Genomic DNA, 15,071 nt, shown 5'->3' with positions numbered 1-15,071 from the left:
CCTTCTTCTTCTCTCTCTCTCTCTCTCTCTCTCTCTCTCTCTCTCTCTCTCTCTCTCTCTGTCATTCGTGTTTAGAGCCTGTCTTTCTCTGGAGTCCCTCTGTCACACTTGCACTAAAAAACGGGCCCTCCAGGTGTATACGCTCATGCACACAAGCCTCTCCTCTTCCCACTCAGCCTCTTACTCTTTCACAGGCCATCAGAGTAGCAGCCTCACCCCATCACAGGACATCACAGCACACAGACTCAAAAGTCGCTCACACAGGGATGCATCCTATTTTGCTGGGTCACTGAGTAACCCAGCCCCCCCTCCCCCCAATGCTTAACCCAGCACACAATGACAAAGGTTCTAATACACCTGCCCACTGCTGACACTCATGATTTCTCACAGCAGAGGCCACTGCACAGTCAGGCACAGTATCTTAGAGAGTCAAATGTATACATCGTTACCTACCAGTGCAGCTTTAACTTCTGAAGTTCACATTCACACTGTCTTGGAGTCTCACACATCCACATACTCGTTCAGCCTCACCGCCAAGCACCCCATTGCCTAGTGTGGCAAAGAAACATGTGCTTTTCTTTCCAGGAGCGCCTTTGTGTGGTCACATTTACTCCTGGTCAATTTCCTGATACACAGTGGCCCACATTCTCCCTCCCCATACTGTGTCATATGTCATTGCTATCATAGCGGCACAATGTCTTTTGGTGTCATACATTGTTGACATTTGATAACATGGTCTTTTACACACACACACACACACACCATTGTGGACACAGCCTTTGCTGGGCCTTGAAGTCTATACCACAAACCCTTGTCACACTCACACACTGTCTCTCTCTTCTACATTCAGCATTCCCTGTCTCAAAGACCCTGTACACTCACCTCTGCCACCCAGAACAATCACACACCTTTGCACAGGCAGTCACAAACGCAAGCAAACCTCTCAGCGTCACACGTGGTCACCAGTTCCCCAGGACTCACCAGTGTGGCAGACATAGTCACATCCACACAGTTGGCCACACTAGGTCCCTCTCCCGAGCCTCCTTCTTGCATTCGATCATTTGATCACTTGGGCATTCCAGCTCCCCTGACTCTCTACGCTCTGTAACACGCGTGGCCACCCTTACATATGGTCAGACTTACGAACAGTCTCCAGGCAGTTCCTCTCTCAGGTCCAATGCCATACACAGTGGCCCACAGTCTCGCTGATAAAGTGTAACAAGTGTCAGCCACACATTTCACCTACTCTAACAGTCCCACTCAATCCTTTCTTGTCATTCCTAATCTCACCTTGTCATACAGTCACACATCATCTGCTGGCGTCCCACACCACCTCTGAGGCGTGCCCTTACACTGGCGTGGGTCGCACCACCTCTGGACATCGCGTCCAGACCACAGCATCGCTTGCTTGCCTCGCCGCCATCAAGGACTCCCTATTGGCCACACGGTGGCGACCGCGAGCCAAAGTCGCTGTAGGAGCTCAAGCAGAAAAAGAGGCGAAGACTAGGCGTCCCTGTCCGACCAGCAGAAGATAGAAACGGGAGATCTGGGGGACCCAAGAAGGATAAGAGAGGGAGATGGCTTCCTAGGAAAGTGAAAGAAGTAAGGGATCAGAGTGAGAGGACGGAAAATGGGACAGAGTACTTCAGAGAGCGGTGAGAACTGCAAAGAGAAACAGAACTAAGTTCACAGAGAGACAGGCGAAGGATAGATGGGATGCACAGGGAGAGGCCACAGGAGACAGATACACAGACTGTGCCTTGGAGACACTCAGAGACCGAGTCAAGCCGGCCAAAAGACAAGAGAGACAGAGGGAGCCTTCCCCGCAGGACCACACGGCGGAGGCCGTGCCTATAGCGAGAGAGCATGCTGTGGGGTGTGATCAAGGGAGGGGCTTTGTGGGGTGTGTTGAATGGGGCGTGGCCTGAAGGGATGTGAGGGCGGGGTTTAACGTTCCTTTTCATTCTGGCTCTCTGGGATGCTGGAACCCTGGGCAGGGGTGGAGTAAGGAGAAGCGTTTCTTTTGCAGACAGCTCAACCCTATTTTCACAGCCAAACTGGTGGGGAAAGATACCAGCCTCTAATAGTTCCCACCTGGCAGTACCGGAGATAGAATCCAAAATCTCGTATGTGCTAAGCAAGAGCTCTACCACTGAGCTGCATCCCATGGCCCTTTTTTACTTTTTCATTTTGAGACAGTCTCCTATAGTTGCGCTAGACTGGCCTTGAATTTTCTCTGTGGCCAAGGCAGGCTTTGAACTTGCGACCTTCCTGCATTGGCCATTCCAAGGGAGCTGGGATGACTAGTCAGAGCCACCCTGATAGCTTTTTGGAGTTGGGAGTATGGAACCCTGGCTCCCTGCCCCCACTCCCTCGTGGGTTCACAGGGCCAGGTTGGAAGGAGAACACGGCCCACATCTGGAAAGTATCAGGCGCGCCGGACGTGCCAGGGCCTGGGGCCGGGACTGCGGGAGGGGGAGGGGAGCCAAAGATTGGTGTCTGCCGGCGCCTAGGAGGGGCCTGGGCGCGCGCCGAGCCCGGCGCCTCCCGCAGCTGGTTTTCATCCCCAGATCTGGCCTCGGCCGCCACTGGGGAGGAAACCCGGCTTACTTAAAGCTGGAAAGGCAGGGTGACAAGTCCGTCTCCGGACCAAAGGCTAGAGGAAGGAGGATGGAGGACAAACAGACACGGTCTGGATAACCTCGAGCCCCCTCCTAATCTGCAGACCTCAGCCGCCTCTTGATTATTTAAATATATATTTACATTTTACTTATTTAGTTTTTGTGTGTATGGGGAGGTGTGTGCCAGTGCCACAGCCTTGGTGTGGAACTGAGACCACCTTGGGAGCCTCGGATTTCTCCTCCCATCATGCGGGTGCCAGGGTGGAACTCGGGCCCACAGGCTTGGTGGCAAAGGCCGTCTTCCAGCTGAACCATCTCGAAGTCCTTAATCATTAAGCATCTTAAAGTAAGTCCAGAATCCAGTTTCTTCCCACAAACTCAATTCAGCTTCGATATTTTCATGGCTTCCTCAGCTGGCTTCTGCCTTCTGCCTCTGACCCTGTCAACATGTTCCTTGTAGAGTTTAGAGGCTTTTGTCTAGAATCAAGTCCTAGGGTACCTGTAATCCAGGCACTGGGGATGATGAGCCTGGAGGACCAGAAATTCTGGAATAGCCTGGACTACACAGTAAGTTCCATCTCAACTGGTGCTAGAAAGTGGACCAGCCTAAAAGGGGGAGTGGGGGAGGAGACTGGGGGGTTGTATTTTAGTTGGTAAAGGGATTCCTATTGTGCAGGAAACCACAGGTAAAACACATACCAGTAATTCCAGGATTCAGCATGTGGCCAGCCTTGGCTACATAGCAAACATTCTTTTTCATTTTTCCAAAGATGTATTTTATGTGTACGAATGTCTTGCTTCTATGTATGTATTATGTATGTGCACCATACAGGTACCTATGACTAGTTATGGACCACCATGCGGGTGCTGGGAACTGAACCCAAGTCTTCTGCAAGAACAAAGTATTCTTAACCACTGAGCCATGTATCCTGCCCCCAAAACTTTTTATTATTTAAAAAAAATAGTTATTTTATGAGTGTTTTGCTTGCATTGCATGTATGTCTGTGTACCACTTGTGTGTCTGGTGCCTGAAGAGGTCAGAAGGGGGTGTTGGATCCCCTGAAAGTGGAGTTGCAGATGGTTGTGAGTCACTATGTGGTGCTGAGAATCAAATCCCAGCCCTCTGTAAGAACAGATGCGCTTAACGGCTTAGCCACAGTCCCAGCAACCACAGCAAGCTCAGAAGACTATCAGAAGAAGAGGTACCATGGGGCTAGTGAGGGGCAGGCCAGGAACTCACCATGGAGTCCAGCCTGGTGAAGTTTAAAACAGTTCTTCTGCTTGTCTTTTGAGCACTGGCACAACAGGTATGTTAGCCATGCCTAGCTGCTATCCCCAAGTTCTCTCTCAAATTTTAAGTCACCCCATCCATGCCCAAAGATCTCTTCCTGGGACCAAGGAAGAGATGAGTATAGCAGATATGTTGAGAAAGGCAGCATTAAGGATACGGCTAGAGGCTGGAGAGATGGCTCAGCGGTTAAGAGCACTGACTGCTCTTCCAGAGGTCCTGAGTTCAATTCCCAGCAACCACATGGTGGCTCACAACCATCTGTAATGGGATCCGATGCCCTCTTCTGGTGTGTCTGAAGACAGTGACAGTGTACTCATATACATAAAATAAATAAATAAATAAATAAATAAATAAATAAATAAATAAATCTTAAAAGAATATGGCCATTTGTGTGAAATGGGCACCTAGCTGTGATACCTCAAAAGGTTTAAATCAATACATATAAAGAGAGAAGTGGGAAGATATGCTTAGGGGTGCACACCCTCAATCCCAGCTCCCATCACCTGGGAGACGGAGGTCAGGGGGATCAGGAGTTTGAGGTCATCCTCAATTACAGAGTCCAGAGGGGCTGGGAGGAAGAAGAATAACCATTCCTATCTGTGTGGACCGTCTCTAAGGAGGGCCTGTGCAGTCCTAGCCAAATCCCTTCCCCTTCTGACCGCAGCCGCCTCTGGGGAACAACTTTTGAGAATAACATCATATCCACTCCCTAGTGCTAAGGATCAAACTCTTGGCCCGCGCCTCCTAAGCAGGAGTGTTCTACTTCAGAGCTGCACCTCTAGCTCCCAGCCTCTAAACACCCATCCATCCATCCACCCACTTTCCTAGTTACCTATCTATGAGTTTCATGTAGCTCAGGCTAGCTTCAAACTCACTCCGTTGTAACCGAGGGTGTCCCTCAATGCCAGATCCCCTTGCCTCTACCTCCCATGTGCACAGCCATGCCTGGCTTCTGGGTGCTGAGCTGGAGCTTAGGGCTTCATTTATGCTAGGCACATGCTCTACCCATTGGGCCCCACCCCACCCCATCATTTCCTGTTACTTGTCTCCTCTGTCCCCACTACAGTGGGGCAGGGCCTCTCTTTTGTTCCCTGCTGTGTCCCCCTGGAACATGGCTGTGCGAGAGATGAACACAGACCTAGACTCTTTCCTCTCAGTGTTGTAAGGGACATACCTGGACAGACACACACCCCATTCTTCTCACTGTGGAAGCAGGTAGAGGTTGGAACCAAACGCTGACTGTCCTAACGCCTTGTGACCAGGGCTAGTAATGGCCTCTCCAGGAGTCTCTTTACCCACCTATGAAATGGGCATAAACCAATAGCAAACACTGTGGAAAGGCTACAAACAGGTAATTCACGTGAAGAGGAAATGCAAGGATCAAATCCACACAGAAGGATGTGCCAAGGCAGAGACTTGGCAGGGACTGGAGAGATGGCTTAGCGGTTAAGAGCACTGGCTGGTCTTCCAAGGAAGACCACTTCTAGCCTTCGAGGGCAACAGGCACACATGCAGGCAAAACACCAGCACGCATAATAAAAAGGAAAAAGAAAAGCATACGGACAAACATGCTAATTAACACAGCCATCACCCCCCATTTCCCGCCATGAACATGACTGGAAGATAGAGCGAGGCAGGCCCGTGTTTCCAAACCCCAGAGGCTGAGGCAGGAAGACGTCCAGCTTCAGGCCAATGTGGGCTACATAACAAGTTCATGGCCAGCTCAGACTGCTCAGGGACACCCATCTCCATAAAACAGGCTGGGTGTTATCCCTAGTGTTATTCTGAGACAGGATTATGTAGTCCAGGCTGGCCTGGAACTCACTATGTAGACCAGGCTGGCCTGGAACTCACTATGTAGACCAGGCTGGCCTGGAACTCACTATGTAGACCAGGCTGGCCTGGATGTGCTCACCTCTACCTCCCTGGCTTCTACATGAGTGTAAGTGATTCAAGTTCAGGTCTTCATGCTTGCACGTGATTTCTTCATACCCATTTAATGTGTGTGTGATGTATACACAAGCAGTGCTTTATGTGTGGAGACCTGAGGACAAGCCAGGGTGCTGGCCCTTGCCTTCTACCTCACCATAGTCTGCTGTTGACCACTTCATATACCAGGGTGGCTGGCCCTTGAGCTCCCAGGGAGTCTCCTGTCTCCACAGGAGCACTGGGGTCGCATATGAACACTAGCGAGTGGGGCTTTCCAAGGCGTCTGAGGACCAGCATTCACATCCTCACACGGGTACGGCAAGGGCTTGATCCACTGAGCCATAGCCCCAGCCCTGGTCTTCACTTGCCCTTCTTAGGAATACATAACAATGTCCAAGTATAACTAGAAAGTCACAGTCACTGGGAAAGAAAAACGGCCGTGGAGTGACATTCAAAGCCAGCCTGGTGCCCACCGCCTGGCTGGGCTCATTGCCGCTCCACAGCAAACTGAAGGTGCTCCATACATGCAGGTTGAAAGAAAAAGAGACGCAGCTCTCATTCAGTGCAGAACAAGAATCCGGGGGATATGTAACACTGTGCATTTATTTACAAAGAGGTTAGAGAAACACACAGAATCTGGCCCCCCATGCACTGGGGAGTCACCATTGTCATAATAAATACAGGAATTTCTTTAATCAAAAAAAAAAAAAATTTAAAAAAACCCACTGGATTGGAACAGCTGAGGGTCATTCAGCTTCCCCCACCCCCCGTGGGGAGAGGCACGAGATTGAAACCATCTTCCTTCCTCTCTCTAACCTCCCAATTCCCCATGACTGTCCAAGGATGGAGCAGAAAGAGTCCTTTCCAGGTGTTGGCAACTCCTACTTGACTCTCAAAGCCCCTAAGACAGTGCCACTTCCTATTCCAGGGCATGGCACTCTGTAGGCATAACCTGAGTCAGACGGTCTCTGACTTGGGGGCCCCAGGGGGTATCCTAAGGGTCCAGGGACATGGAGGGGGCACTTTGTGAATGAGAAGGGGGCCCTATCTGGGCAAGGAAAAGAGGAATGAGAAGGCTATGTCAGAGAAGTGGAAAACAGACTAAGCTTCTAAAATTAAAACGGGGGGTGGGGTGGAAGAGGGGAGATCCGAACAGAATTACTGCATTTGCGTACACGGACACCCATTGTACAGATGGGGAGAGTGTGGCCCACGGAGGGGCGCCTTCTGGTTCAAGGCTTTGAAAACCAGCTGTCCTGGGACAATCTGGGCGCCTCCCCGTGGGGGGAGAGGGGCGGCCTCTCCAGGACGGCTATGGACGGCGGGCGGTGAGTGAGGAGGGTCTTTGGAAGCAGAGAAAACCGGTGGTCTTTGGAAGGTGGGTGTGGAGAGGGTTGGAGGATGAGAAGTGTGGGGGTGCGGAGGCCATGGAGGTGAAGTGAAGTTCAAGCCCATCCCGCCCCAACTCACACAGTCGTCATGACCTTCAGAGAACCCGACCGAAAACGAAGAATCTTTTTCTTCAGCGCGTGCGATGCCTTGATCTTCACGAAGACCTTGGCAGGGCCCGCAGGCGTCCCTCCACCCGCAGCACCCCCGGGCCCCGACGGCGAGGCCCCGGCGGCCGCCACCAGTTGCTGCGGCCACACGAGGCCTCCACTGCCGTCGGAGTCGCTAGAGGCAGAGCTGAAGGCGGGCGACTCGCCCTCGCTGGCGCTCGACTCGCTCTCGCCATAGCCTCCTGGAGCGCATCCAGACGGCATCCGACGGCCGAGCGGCACCGGCCGCCCTGCAGCTGAGCACTCGGAGTCGCTGCCTGCGCAACCATACAGCAGCCGGCGCGGGGGCGCAGATGGCGAGGGTGCGGGGCCTCGTGGCGCGGGCACGCGGGCTCGGGGGCGGCGGCCATCCGGTGCGTCGATCTCAGCAGTGGATCGCCACCGACGGCAGGCCTGGACCGTCGGCGTGGGCGCTGGGCCACGACGGGGCCGGGGCGGTCGGGGCTCGTCTCGCTCGGCCGTGGGGTACTTGGGTGGCGGAGCGGCGTGCGCGCGGCCCAGTAGACTGGTCTCAGACTGCGAGCGCGCCGCTTTGCGCGCCCTCGGCGATCCCCGACGCCCCGACGGCTCTGCCAGGCGGCCCCGACGGCCCGCAGCGCGCGGCCGTTCCCTTGGCGGGGACTGCTCCACGCTGCGACCTCGCGTAAGCGGCGGAGCCCGGCGGCGCGCCGCGCGGCCCGGGAGGCCCCTGGAGGCCGCGGGCGCGCCCGGGATGTACTGTGCCTTCACGAGGCGGCCCTCTGCCGGACTGGAGGGCGGCGACGCGGCAGCCGGAGGCGCGGGTTCGGGTGGAACCTCCGCCTCCCACGCCGCAGCCCAGGCGCGCTCCGTCGACGGCTCCCTCGCGGGTCGCGCGCCTCCGGGGGGCGGGGACGCTTCGGGCGGCCGCGGGCGCGCGCCGTTCTGGCGCCGCGCGCCCCCGTCCGCGCCCCCGGGACTTGTGCGCGGTTGGCCCGCCCCCCGGCGGCGGCGCCTGCGCAGGAGCGCCGAGATGTAGCCGTCAAGGGGCCGGCTGGCCGCCCCGTCCGGCGAGCCGCACGGTACGCGTCCACTTGGCCTTGGGCTGCGTAGAGCCACCGCGTGCAGCGGGCTAGGTGTCAGGAAGGGCCCCGCACGAGCCCGCCGTTCCGCGGATGAGCAGGTCTCAGCTCCGGCTGCTGCCGTTGGATAGGGAGCTGAGAAGGATCGAGGCACTGCAACCCGGGCACCCACCGACTCTGGAGCGCTGGGACTGGCGTCGCCTGCAGGAGAGAGGCAGAAGCAAAAAAAAAAGGAGGGATTCTCAAAGGCCTTTTTAAGCCTAGAATTAAAGCAGCTGAGGCAAGAGGATCACCTCCAGTCCTGGGCCAACCTAAGCTATGTAGCAAGTTAATAGTGTAAAATAAATAAGTAACTGACTTCGTGGTGAACGTGATCTGTCACAAAACTGAAGAGGTGGAGGCCATGCTCAGCTACTGAGCATGTTGGGAGAACCCACCCCAGCTCCCACTTCCGTAAAAAATTAAAAATAAGTTGGGCATACTGGTGCAGTCTCAGCACAGGGTAGATGGAGGTAGGAGGATCAGGAATTTAAGGTCGCCCTCAGCTACTTAGCAAGTCTGTGGCCAGCCTGGGCTGGGTGAGAGCCTGCCTCAAACAACAATTAAGTTGGATGTGGCGGCCCACACCTGCCAACACTCCCAACCCTGGAGAGGCTGAAGCAGGAGAACTGCTGCAAGTCCAGGAGGGGCGGGTCAGCCTGATCTACACAGGGAGTTTCAGGTCAGCCAGGGTTACATAGAGTAAAATCAAGGCTTCTCTACCGGGCCTGGATAGGGCAAGCCACGCCTCTCCCCCACCCCCAAGACCCAGCCTCACTCATCCCCTCCTATATGGTTGATGGGAAGATCCCTTCAAATCTCCATTTCTTGTCTTGCTCTGACCCTCACCCACTGCTTACACTGCCCAGTCATATCCTTACATCTGCAGCCACGTTGACCTCCTAAATGCCCCAAATTGCCGGCCTCTGGCCCCAGGGCCTTTGAGCTTGTGGTTTCTGCTTCCTGGACTGTTCTCCAGTGTCAGTTTGGCCTATTCCTCTCATTTCTCCCAAATGTCAGGGGTCAGGGGCTCAGTGAGGCTTTCTAAAGTTCCTTGGTGGCAGGAACCTTTAATGCCAGCACTTGGAAGGCAGAGACAGCTGATCTCTGTGAATCTGAGGCCAGTGTGGTCTATATAGTGAGTTCCAAGATAGCAGGGCTATATAATAGAGATCCCTGTCAAGGAGGAGAGAGAGAGACGGAGAGAAGGGTAGAGTGTGTATTAGGGACAGTGACCTGGAACTTTAAATGTACTCTAGGCTGACCTCAAACTCAGAGATCTGCCTGCCTCTGCCTCCTGAGTGCTAGGAGTAAAGGTGCACCCCAGGGGCTAGAGAAACGGCTCAGAGGTTAAGAACACTGACTGCTCTTCCGAAGGTCCTGAGTTCAAATCCCAGCAACCACATGGTGGCTCACAACCATTTATAATGAGATCTGATGCCCTCTTCTGGTGTGTCTAATGACAACTACAGTGTACTTACATATAATAATAAATACATCATTAACCCTGCCCCCTCCCCCGTAAGATAGACCTCCCAGAGTCTGGTGATGTAGACACTCTTCGGATCGCATTAACTAAAGGAAGGAAAGCTCAGAAGGAAGAGAGATGCTAAAACTGCACCAAGACTGACGATCCTAGCCAGTCCAAAGTACAAATTGGACCCAATTTTATGTTCAAAGCTATCTTCTGACTGTCAGAGGACCCCACCCACCTGCCATACCTAAGGACTTGGGTCTCTCGCTGGCATAGATGCCCCGGGGGTCCGAGGGACCCAGGCGTCCATAGGAGCCAGATCCGGAGAAGCCACTGTCCCCGCAGAAGGTGGAGGGTGGTGAATCTGGGCCTCCAGTAGAACTGGGGTCTTCATAGAAGCCTGGATTCCAGGAAGAAGCTGAGACATTTAAGGGGCAGGGGTGGGAAAGGGAAGAGGTGGGTCTGGGAGAGAGGGACTGCAGAGATAGATACTGAGGAAGACTGAGGTGTCCTGGAGAAACCCCACCCCCTCACCTGAGCTGCGCCCACTCTCCTGGTCCAGGCCACCAGACTCCAGACTCAGGTCTCCCAGCTGCTGGCCCAGGTCCCAGATGAGCCCAGGCAGGGCCTCCTGAAGCACAAAGAAAACAAGGCCGTTAGAAGGCTCCAGAACCCACCTGCCTCCTGTTCATGAATTCCTGGCAGAGATCCACTTGGAAATGTCAGGTCCTGTCCCTTATCTCCGTTAGGAAGTGCTGTCTAACTTCCAGTCTTCATGCTGTAGCCCCATCTATGTGAGCTAAGACTTCAGAAGGGCCCCTTGTTAGTTCATTCTCTATTAGCTATGCTTGCATCTGCTCCTGAAACCCTATTAGAATAGCTTTCCTCCTGTCTCTCTTCACATCTTTGTTTTTTCTTTTTGTGTTTTGAGATAGGATCTCTCTCTGTAGCCCTGGCTATCCTGGAACTCACTCTGTAGACCAGGCTGGCTTGGAACTCACAGAGATCTGCCTACTTCTGCCTCCTGAGTGCTGGAATTAAAGATGTGCACCACCAAAATTGGCATCTTATCAATTGATTAATTAATTGGCTAATACATTAACTATATGTAGATGGGTGTTTTGGCTGAATGTATGTCTGAGCACCATGTGTGTCCAGTGCCCTAAGAGACAGGAAGAGGATGTAGGAGCCTCTGGAACTGGAATTAGAGATGGTTGTGAGCTGCCATGTGGGTGCTGAGAACTAAGTGCAGGTCCTCTGGAAGAGCAGCCAGTGTTCTTAACTGAGCCACCTCTCCAGCTCCTGCTATCTTTTTATTTGGGGGTGGGACAAGGAAAGGATGATCAGGTGTCTTTCTCATTGACTCGCCACATTATTATTATTTTTTTTACATTTGTGTGTGTGCGAGTGTGTGAGCTTGAACACACGTGCACATGTGTGGAGGTCAGAGGACAGCTTGTAGGAAGGAGTCAGTTCTCAGACCCTTCTATTGTGTAGGTCTCAGGGACTGAATCACGTAATAAGGCTTGGCAATGAGTGCCCTTTACCCACAGAGCCATCTCATTGGCTACCCCCCCTTAAAAGATTTATTCCATCACTCACACACAATATTTTTAACATGTATGCACGTTTTGCCCACACCTATGCCTGTGCACCACGTGCATACCTGGTGCCCATGGAGGACAGAATAAGGCATTGGATTCCTTGGAATTGGAGTTACAGACACACGTGAGCCACACGGGTGCTAGGAACCACATTCAGGTCCTCTTGAAGTGAGCCAGTGGTCCTAGCCACTTCACCATCTCTCCAGCCCTGTTTGTGTGTTCATTTACTTATTGAGAGAGTGTCTCACTATTTAGCTCTATCTAGCCTAGAACACCCTTTGTAGACCAGCTGGCCTTAACTCAAAGAGATCCTCCTGCCTCTGCTTCCTGAGTGCTGAGATTAAAGTTGCATGCCACCATGCCCAGCTCCCTTATTTTTTTTAAAAAATATTTACCTATGTCTGTAGGTGTCTGTGTGTGTGTGTGTGTGTGCACGCATGTGTGAGCTCCTGTGCGCCTGTACTTGAGTGCAGAGGTCAGAGGTCAGAGGAGGGTGTCAAGTGCACTCTATCACTCTCTGTATATTCCTGTGAGGCAGAATCTCCCCCTGAACCTGGGCCTCAGGTGCTCAGTGATTTTCCTGTCTCCACCCTCTTGAGAGCTGCAGTTAGAGACACATATAAGACATTCTGTTTACCATGTGGTGATGGGATTCGAACTCATGATTGCACAGCAAGAGCTCTTAACCACTGAACCATCTCTCTAGCTCCATTCGCCTTATTTTTTGAGGCAGGGTCTCACTTTCTTAGGCTAGCCTTGTTCTGATGAGCTCCACAATCCTCCTGACTCTCCCAGGCTCACCCCAGCCTCTTGCCTGGCTTCTTAGGTGGGTCCTGGAGACTCAAAGTCAGCTCTTCATGCTCAACCTGCAGGCACCTTATTGAGACAAAGTCCCTAGATGTACCCCAGCCCCTTTTTGAGCCAGAGTCTCACTCGCACAAAGCGCAGGCTGGCCTCAAACTTGCCCTGTATGGGGAGTATGACCTTGAACCCATGACCTTCTTGCCTGCACCTTCTAGTAGGATGTTGCTGGCACATGACACAGTACATGAGGGCTTTAAATTCAGGTCTTCTTGCTGTGGGAGAATTCAGTGGTAAAGGTCGGGGTGCGGGGATGCGGGGGGCAGGCAGATCCAAAGGTGGTCTTGAGGCTGCCTCATCAGTTTTGACCCCCCTTTCGGAGGTACTCCACTTCCCTTTAACACCAATGGGAAGTTCTTACGGAAGCTCCCCTTAGTGCTTCCTGCTGCTGCAGCAGACTGGCAACCTCATATAACAAACAAGCAGTGCACTTCACAGGCCTCACAACTCCTCCCTTCAGAAGGAGCCACACCCTCCGTGCCTCCTGTAAGTCCCTCTGTAAATCTAGCTTTCCTGGAGGCCTCAGCAGTGAGCACAGACCAAGGCACTCGGGACTGGGATGGGGGATGGAGCTAAGTTGGAAGAGTGACTGCCTAGCAGGAAACTCTGGGTTTAGTCCCCAGTATTGTATAAAAGACCTGTAGTCCTAGCACTGACCAGGGAGGTAGACGCAGAGGATAAGGAGTTCAAAGCCATTCTTGTCTACCTACTGAGTCTGAGGGCAGCCCGGTCCACAAGACCCTGTCTCTACAATTTAAAAAAAAAAAAAATCTAGGATTTTTATCTTATTTTGGAAGCCACAGAGGCAGGGCCAGGGAACGTCTCACAGGGGACTCAGTGAGACCAGAGGTAGCGGCTGCCAGGGGCAGACAGTTGACCCTCAGACAAAAGCGGCTTGTCTGGAAGCTGGCGGGAGGGCGGGGCCAGCACCCAGCCCTGCCTATTTAGGGCAGAAAGACTGGCCTGGCTCTAGGCAGCAGCCACAGTCCTCCCCCACCCCCCAGCCCTTGTCTCCTCCAGGCCTGGCCTCTTCCCCTCCCAGAACAGAAAGAAACCCCCATGTGGCCCTGTCTGTGCAATGAAGGTCAACCAGCCTCCCACCCTGGGTGCACTCGGATGCCCGTGGCCTAGTCAATCAACCTTAATTTAAAAAGAAAAAAGAAAAGTTTGTGCATATACTATCAGGAGGCATCTGAGGAAAAAAAAAATACGAAAACCCCACAGGCTGCCATCAACTGCCTGTGTCATGTTCCAAGTGGACCAGACTGGTCTGCTGCCTGGCCCTCTGGTTACCACTGAATTCGGTGTGCAACATGACCCTCACCCCCTACACACACACACACACACACACACACACACACACACTGCTTGGGCTTTTCTAATGTGATCTCCCATCCTTTGCCTTTTAAAAATTGTCCCTTTGCCATTCTGCACCCTGTCGCTCTCCCTTTTCTCATGCTTCCTCACGCACATGCACAAAAAGTGTCACAGGTTTATCATGTCTCCCAATAGGAAGTGATTTCTCACCAGGAGAGAGGTTTTATGTTCACAGTGGCACTCTTCTCCCTTGGGCTTAGAACTTAGGAAACGTCTGATGAATGAATACCAGAATGTTCGTGGTGGAATACTACACAGCTGTTAAGAGGGATGAAGGCAGATGTTTCTGTGATACAGTACTGAGCAGAGAAGGGACATGCAGGGGAGGGAGGAAGCCAGAATCACAGTCACAGGGACACATTCTTAAAAATGTGCCATCCTGTAACGTCATCATGATGGGAGCAGAGCAGACTTCACTTAAGTGAAGACAACTACAATGCCATCATCGTTTTTGGGTTTGGAGACAGTTTCAGGTAGTCCAGGCTGACCTTGCACTCTCTATGTAGCCAAGGATGACTTACTTTCAATCTTCCTGCCTTCATCTCCAGAGGGCCCGAGTGCTCAGATGAGAGCACTCCTGAGTGTAGACCCAGTGGTGACAATCTAATGGGGGGTCCACCATTCTATATGCTGCACTGCCGACGGGAGTTGGCAATGGTCGTAAAGGCCAAACATGGGGGCTCTTCAAAACCTAAAGTTGCCAAGTCCCAGCTTGTGAGCTTCTGGACATACCTAGATTTGAACCCCAAAATTTGTGTTATCTAACCATTTCCATACCTGGTGTCACTTCTGGCTGGATCATATTTCAGGGACCATGGGCAAAGCCTTGGGACCGCACCCAAGAAACTGGACTTTTATAAAACAGCAAAACCTTTGAGACAGGCCAGGGGTGGGGTTTGACATTCTTTAGTGCTCTGGGAAGCAGACAGGAGCATGCAAATTTCAAAGCCTGTCTAGGAATCAGAGAATTCCAGTCTCAAAAAGAGGGCTAGGGCCAGACAAGATACAGAAGCAGGTGAATCCCTTTGAGTTCCAGGCCAGCCAGGGGTTACACACTGAGATCTTGTCTCAAAAACTGAACCAAACCAAAACTAAACTAAAAACAACAAAGGAGGAGAGGTAGAGCCCCTGTGAGGGGCTGGAGGTGTGGCTCAGTGGTGGAGCCCCTGCCTAGAATCCCCCAGTGAGGGGCTGGGGGCGTGGCTCAGTGAGAGAGCCCCTGCCTAGAATCCCCCAGTGAGGGGCTGGGGGCGTGGCTCAGTGGTAGAGCCCCTGC

The 15,071-nt window shown here is 52.9% G+C and overlaps 2 protein-coding genes across 4 annotated transcripts in view; both read right to left on the bottom strand.

Annotated features, from left to right (window-relative positions):
- Gng8 (G protein subunit gamma 8) overlaps window positions 1-1,855 on the bottom strand; it is a 3,712-nt gene extending 1,857 nt beyond the window's left edge. The window contains exons 1-2 of one of the 2 annotated variants that reach the window (XM_021168898.1): window positions 1,291-1,855; window positions 1,144-1,205 (exon numbers count right to left, since the gene is read on the bottom strand). The gene's annotated coding sequence lies outside the window, so the exon portion shown is untranslated. The remainder of the gene's footprint in view (window positions 1-1,143; window positions 1,206-1,290) is intronic. The other variant, XM_029480111.1, reaches the window with a different exon arrangement.
- Window positions 1,856-6,417: 4,562 nt separating this feature from the next.
- The window catches only part of Dact3 (dishevelled binding antagonist of beta catenin 3), an 11,948-nt gene continuing 3,294 nt past the window's right edge, over window positions 6,418-15,071 (bottom strand). The window contains exons 2-4 of one of the 2 annotated variants that reach the window (XM_021168766.2): window positions 10,488-10,584; window positions 10,201-10,353; window positions 6,418-8,641 (exon numbers count right to left, since the gene is read on the bottom strand). In XM_021168766.2, the coding sequence (XP_021024425.1) occupies window positions 7,308-8,641; window positions 10,201-10,353; window positions 10,488-10,584 (1,584 nt within the window). In that variant the 3' untranslated portion in view covers window positions 6,418-7,307. Of the gene's footprint in view, window positions 8,642-10,200; window positions 10,372-10,487; window positions 10,585-15,071 lie in introns of both variants that reach the window. The other variant, XM_029479103.1, reaches the window with a different exon arrangement.

This window comes from Mus caroli, chromosome 7, assembly GCF_900094665.2.
Source record: "Mus caroli chromosome 7, CAROLI_EIJ_v1.1, whole genome shotgun sequence".
Classification (NCBI taxonomy): Eukaryota; Metazoa; Chordata; class Mammalia; order Rodentia; family Muridae; genus Mus; species Mus caroli.
The sequence above is the reverse complement of the archived record's forward strand: the minus strand, read 5'-3'. Positions and strand labels throughout refer to the sequence as shown.